The sequence below is a fragment of the Harmonia axyridis genome, chromosome 3, assembly GCF_914767665.1.
Source record: "Harmonia axyridis chromosome 3, icHarAxyr1.1, whole genome shotgun sequence".
In the NCBI taxonomy this organism is placed as follows: domain Eukaryota; kingdom Metazoa; phylum Arthropoda; class Insecta; order Coleoptera; family Coccinellidae; genus Harmonia; species Harmonia axyridis.
This window is the reverse complement of record NC_059503.1, coordinates 34,661,260-34,668,375: the sequence shown is the minus strand read 5'-3', so window position 1 is coordinate 34,668,375 and position 7,116 is coordinate 34,661,260. Positions and strand designations below refer to the sequence as shown.

Genomic DNA, 7,116 nt, shown 5'->3' with positions numbered 1-7,116 from the left:
TACACATCTTTGAACTATCCAAGTGGTCCAGAAAAAATTTCACCTGTAGATTTGCATTTGAAATTGGCATATCACGTGATGTAAACTCTAATGTGTAGTATATGCTGAAAATTTCAGTTGAATATCTTTCAAATTGCAGATGAAATCAGAAAACAAAACTCTTGAAAAAAAATTTTAATTTACCTAACTTATGTTTGTGGGTCCATATTGATAGGACTTTTTTTCTTAAAAGTATCTGTGAAATCTCTCATTTTCTCTTGTGCCAAATATCCTATTATACCTAACAAAGATTAAAAAATGCCGTTTGCTACTACAATAAGATGTGAATGATTTTTTCAACTTTAGTTACATTTGGAAACATGACTTGATATGTTCTCCCTCATTTTCTCTAGTGCCGAATATCTTATTATAGCCAACAGAGCTTAAAAAATGCCGTTTGCTACCACAATCAGATGTGAAAGTGGTTTTTCAACTTTAGTTACATTTTGGAACATGACTTGAGATGTGCTGTAAGCAAAACTATAGCTCATATTAAAAGAACAAAACAAAAGATGCAAAACAATACCAACTATACAAACATCACACTACCTCTACCTTTCTATTCAATTAATTTTTTATACTTACATGAATGTGTTGTTTTGCCATTACAAGTTTTTTTTTATATTAGCTTTAGATTCGCTTAGAGCACATCCTGCAAATTTCAAATCATGTTCCAAAATGTAATCAAAGTTGAAAAACCACTCTCACATCTGATTGTGTTTGCAAACGGCATTTTTAAGCTCTTTTAGCTATCATAGGATATACGGCACTAGCTTTTCTTCAAATCACATCACAAAAGTCACATCGGCAATTTTTTTTTTTTTTAGCTGGGTTTATAATTCGATTAGATATTACTTATGAGCTTCCTCGCTACTCCCACAAAATAGCTGATTCACCCCTGAGCACAATATTCAATTCAAAGAAACCTCAATGTGATAATCGTTAAATAATTGGTAGAGGTCAAGGATCGCGGAAATATATTCGATGAAATTATGTCAACGTTTCGATTTTTATTCAAATTATCCTCGAAATATCATATAAAAATTCTTGGGTAGAACGATACATGAAATGTCTATTGGAGACATGAGAGAAACTCAGTTTATCTCATGAACTGAGATGAACTGAGTTTTATTTTTATTCAATTTTCGGATTCTACACATCTCAATGGAAGAACTGTGACAATTTTAATTGTGGAAAATTCAGGTAGGAAATAAAAATTTTGTTTCTTATTTTAATCTAATTATTCGACATAAGATATCAATATCATTCTATTTGCACTAAACCAAACTCACTTGGGTAAATTGATTTCTCCAAATTTCTCGGAAGAAGTGAAATTGCAGAAACCAACTCATTTAATGGTCAAATCGACATCTATTACATTTTGACTGTTATAATACTATGAAGACAAACAAAACTGCAGTTTTAAAGTTATTATTGTCCAATTAGATTGTGCAATTTTTGGAATCGCACATTTAATGATACTTTTACCTTAAATCTTCTTAGATTGTATCAAAAGTCTAAGAAGGTATATAATTAAGCCCCAAGGAAAGTATAAATCAGTTCCTCTTTCACTTCCATTAACATCTCTCCATCATGAATATCAGTGCGATAGTTACTGGCCTTATGTGCCTTTTGGCTCTGAGCGAAGCTGCGAAATTACGTAAGTGGTAGAAATATTTTAAAATGATTCATTGTATCTAAATATTTTTGAATTTCCAGCGTCTATCTTTAAACGATGTAAATTCAGTGATAAGGCTTGTTTGAAAGTTGCCATAGAAGATGGGATCAGAAAACTGGAAAAAGGTGAGTGAATACCCTGAAAAATATTATATGTATACACATTTTATGACTTGAGTAAAAAATATCACTTTTCAGAATGATCAATAATTTTTTGAACAAAAGTACTCAATACTCTTTCAAATGTTGTCCGATACACTATCACGATCACATTAATCTAACAAATTGTAATTATTAATCTACTTCTCTATGAAGGCACCATGTATTTCCGTTATGGAACTCAATGCTGTTTTTATATTTTTTCCCAAATCTCATAAATAATCCATTAGTCAAGTTCATTTACTATAAATACAAACCGGCAAAATTAGATGAATGGACAAAATCTTAACGAAGTTTGTGGTTCATGTTCTCCAGAATGCTTTGACCGATTTCAACAATTATATTTTGAATTGTAGCTTGATTCCTCGTATATATAATTCTCCAGATGTCATCCTCATTTATTTTTTCTTTGTTATATAATAAGGATACAAAGAAATTTAATGGAAGATGTTGTTTAGTACACCAGAGAATGTTTATAAATACTCAGATGTTGCCTATATTTTCTGAACATTTCTTTATTCATTTATTGCAATGTACCGGGTTTTTCACTATAATTTGACCCCCCTTTTAACATTGTTAATAAAAGAGGTACAAAAAAATGTTTTCTACAAAAGTTTCACGAAATCGACTAGTATTTTTTAAAATGATTTCAAAAAACGAAATATTTATAGAGTGGGCAACATATCGATAGCAACTTCATTTTTTCAAATGGAACACCCTGTAAATTTTTCTATATTTGATTAGCTCTTTTTCCTCTGATTTCAAATATATCACATATGTTTGGCCTCTCTTATTCTGAGTACCACAGTGTTTCAAATTTTAAGAACCACCTGGCAAGCTAATTAATCAGTTTTCAAGTGGAAGGCTGCGATAACTCAAAATGCCCTTTTTTGAGTTATCTCGTTGGCAACGATGTGACATACGTTTATCACTATAAATTGGAATTGGATGATTTGGATACAACTCCATATATTCTCTCCTTGTAGCTTTCTTATTTCTATTGTTCTCCACATAAAGCGAAAATATTTCAAATTTTTCTGCTTCTGTGTAGTGCATCTTCGATGAATAGTTTTATTCAATACAAACGTATGTCATATATCGTTGCCAGCGAGATAACTCAAAAAAGGGCATTCTGAATTATCGCAGCTTTCAAATTGAAAACTGATTACTAAGCTTGCCAGGTGGTTCTTAAAGTTTGAAACTCTGTGGTACTCAGAATAAGAAAGATAGGCCAAACATATGTGATATATTCGAAATCAGGGGGAAAAAGAGCTACTCGAATATAGAAAAATATACAGGGTGTTCCATTTGAAAAAGTTAAGTTGCTATCAATATGTTGCCCACTCTGTATATATTTTGTTATGTGAAATCATTTTTAGAAAACACTAGTCGATTTCGTGAAACTTTTGTAGAAAACATTTTGTTGCACCTCTTCTAGTAACAAAGTTAAAGGGGGGGGTCAAATTATGGTGAAAAACCCGGTACCTTTGTTGAAGGAGAAATTCATGTTTGAATCGCAAAGCTCTTCAAATTAATTTCAATTGATACACTGAACAAGAAGTGTCTCCGGTGTCCCAAATTCGTTGTCTCACTAGACAACAAATTTGGGACACCCGACACCTAAATTCCATGAAAAAGTTGATTGTCTTGACGAAATCTCATTATCATATTTCAACAGATGGACAGAAACATCAATACAATGAAAAGTCGTTCTCCATATTAAATAATTGTTTTCATTGAATCAAGTAACAACTTTGATTAAAACTATGAAATGTTCCCGGAAATGCGGAGAAATCAAATGTCGAGTTACAACCAAAAATGAAGATGCTTACCGCAGTTTCTAATCTATTTTATGAGTAAAAAAGATAACTTAAAATTTGTCACCACATGTCGAACGACGTTCGGACTATTATGAAAAGAATCACTTAGTACGAATTACTAAAAATTGCCACAATAAGTAATAGTAGTTTTTTTCGTTTGATTACGATTTTTCTTTATTTTAGGCTTGCCGTCATTTGGGTTGATACCTCTGGATCCTTTGGTGATTCCAGAAATGTCCATTGCTGCGGGATCGATAGTCAATGTACAACAGTACTACAAAAATGTGACTATCACAGGAACGAAAGACATCACGTTGACAGATGCTAAGTGAGTTGGATATTTCTATATTTTATGGATATTCTATTTTTATTTCATTTATTTATTCCCTAGAAGTATATGAGTGCACTTATTTAACCCATCAACATTTTCCACGGGGCGTCAACACATACGTCAATTCAATTGAGTATTATTAAAATAAAAATATACAATGTCAAAACCTCTTCCAACATTCAAATAATTCAGTTTAAAATCATAATTGAATCAATAATCATAAAAATATCATTGAAATATACAAATATGTCAATTCAACTTGAACTGGTTTTTATTTCAATAATTTGAGTAAAAAAAGATTAAATCAAAATTCAATACTCAAGTAAAGTACAAACATTACACTCATGACAAACTATTCAAAATGACCGGTCCAAAATTCACTCATTGCGTCGAAGGGTTTTTTGATCTTAATATTTTTCATTCATGTTTCAATTTATTCCTATGCATAACTTCGAAAGCCTCAGGCATCCTATTATAGTTTACTGTATAACTAAATATTTTTTTTATCTCATCCCATACTTGACTTATTGTTCAATTCAAATTACAGCATCGATCTGGAGAATGGAGAGATGTTCATTGACATGTCTTATCCTGGTTTCAAATTGGAAGCTGATTATAGGATGACAGGCAGAGTTTTGATCCTACCAGTTGTTGGAGAAGGAAAATGTGTTATAAAATTGGGTAAAGTATTCTTTTCAACTCGATAATTTTTCAATATCTTATAAGAAATATATGAATCAGTTCTCAAGGTACACGAAACGGAATTTTTCATAGACTAACTTGTACGATATTTTGTTTGGCAAAAGAAATGCCATCAACTAAATTTCGAAACAGCAACAAACTTTAATAAAACCAAGAGAAAAATGATGATCGAGGAGAGTTACATGGAGAGTAATCATTTTTTTATTGAAATCAAATTTCAAATTTTTTTCGATAAAAGATCACCAAGTTTGTTCTGCCAACTTGATGAGTTTAATCACTAGAGGAAGAGCCATTGCTCTGCTATTTTTAGTATTAACACTCGAGTGAAATACTCTTGACATTTAAAAATTTCAAGAGGCTAGCATAGGAGTTGAACTCACAGGATTTTATATCTTGTGTCGTGATACTACCAAATCGTTTTGTTTCTACTGTATTCATAACAAATTTTCATATTACCAGTTCAACATTTTTTGTTTTGATGTTGCTTTCATCAGTTTTGATGATTTTCATGCATCAAACTCTCATATTGAACTGGAAAAATTCCGAAAAAAATTCGATCTTTAGTTGCATGATGCAAACAATTACCTACAAATTCATTCAAATTGTCATTGAATCTTATAGTTACTCTTTTCAATTGTTTTGTTATATTTTAGAAAAAATAGAAGGATATGATTTATCAAATTATATACATATTAAGTATGTACCTACCTTCCTAAAGCAGTTTATTTGGGCAACGTTACAAAAATTTCATGGGAGTTTTTCATGATTTTCCTGAACATTTTGGTGTCACTTTCAGTGGAGTACCCAGACATAAGCCTTGGGGAGATAAAGAAGAAAAATGATTCTTCGTTTCCGATGTCCTTTGATTTTACAGATAATTCTGGAGATTTATTTCCAATTCGAGTAGTTCGGAGCTTTAACTTCAGAATCTTATAAATTTTTACCTGATTGCTAATTTTTTTTTCATCAATGTTGTATTTATAGTCCTTAAGTAAATAATGATTATGCCGTCGACAGTCGGATCAGACGAAGCACTCTGATATAACCGCTGGTTGATGAATTCGTTAATTAAATTTTTACACAATACAATGATTGAGCGTAGTAACTTATAATGGATATTCCTCCTGGTAGGGGATATATCCCCCTTATCCCATCCTTGGGTACGCCACTGGATACTTTTTAAAACTTTCTCAAGTTCTTCAAGATCCGTATAGTCTATGTTTGTGAACCCATAGAAAGAAAACCTATTTCTCATAGTTAACTATTCTTTTCCAGACCAACCAAAGCCAACCTTCAAGGCTTATTTCATAGTAGTCGAAAAAAAGGGCAAAAGATACTTCAAAATCACAGATCAGGAATACCATGTGAATGCTGCTTTCGCAAGTTATCATTTCGAGAACATCTTCAAGGGCGATGAAAGACTAGGAAATGAGATCAACAAGATGCTGAACGACAACTGGAAAGAAATCTACGATGAGTTAGTTCCCAGTTACGAAGTTGCCATCGGATCTTGGTTGAGTAGTATCGCCAACAGATTTTTCTCAAAGGTGCCCATAACTGAGATCTTTTTACGTGAATATTAAATAATACAGAAGTTTTGATGGAACTATTACCACTGGGTGGAGATTTGTGATGACTTATATAATATGTGTTGCATGAGTTTTTGTGGACAATTTATTTATGTATAAAAGTTGATTAGGTAATTAAACAATTTTATATCCATCCATCTGTATTTTTATCACGAATCAAACCTTCATATAATTCATGTTTATGACCGAATAACAATCTCTATTTTGAGAATAATGAAATTTTTTATAGTTGATTTGATGATAACCCTCATCTATACTCCAGAGTTTAAGCAGGGCTGCATTTCAAGCTCGATCAACAAAAATTACATGATACACAACAAATTGATAGAAATTCAAAGTACCGAATGAGAGTTAATTCATTCGCAACAACAGGAAGGATTACCGATAAATTTGATCAACATCAAAAACCATCAAAGGTGTCGCCTTATGCATTATACTCATAAATATCCTTATCTTGCATAATCTCTTCATAGTGCTGTGTACTAGTAATTGACGCTAAAAAAACATATGCACTCATCAGGCTTGTCAGCGTTCGCTTTGATAAACGTTGTCGAATGTTATTGCCTCTTTGGGGCGGCTTCAGGATTATTTTTCCTTTCAATTCTCCAATCAGAATGTGGATTCCATTGAATGGAATGCAGAATATATGAGAAACATTTCCATTCACCATTTCCAACTTATCCTACTCAAGAAATATAAAAAGTTTTTTATTTTATACCACATTCCGTAATATTAGGTATAACATTTTTTTAAAGTGTTGTATGCGCAAAGTGGAAGAGTTCTCATAATCCGAATTTTT

General features: G+C 31.8%; 1 protein-coding gene across 1 annotated transcript; it reads left to right on the top strand.

Moving 5' to 3' along the window:
* The first annotated feature begins 1,446 nt into the window (after nt 1-1,446).
* Nucleotides 1,447-6,437, top strand: LOC123675796 (protein takeout-like). Its single transcript, XM_045611316.1, has 5 exons — nt 1,447-1,699; nt 1,759-1,842; nt 3,879-4,023; nt 4,574-4,707; nt 6,004-6,437. The coding sequence occupies exons 1-5, from the start codon at nt 1,633-1,635 to the stop codon at nt 6,309-6,311; spliced, it is 738 nt and encodes a 245-aa protein (XP_045467272.1). The 5' UTR covers nt 1,447-1,632; the 3' UTR covers nt 6,312-6,437.
* The last annotated feature ends 679 nt before the right edge of the window (nt 6,438-7,116 follow it).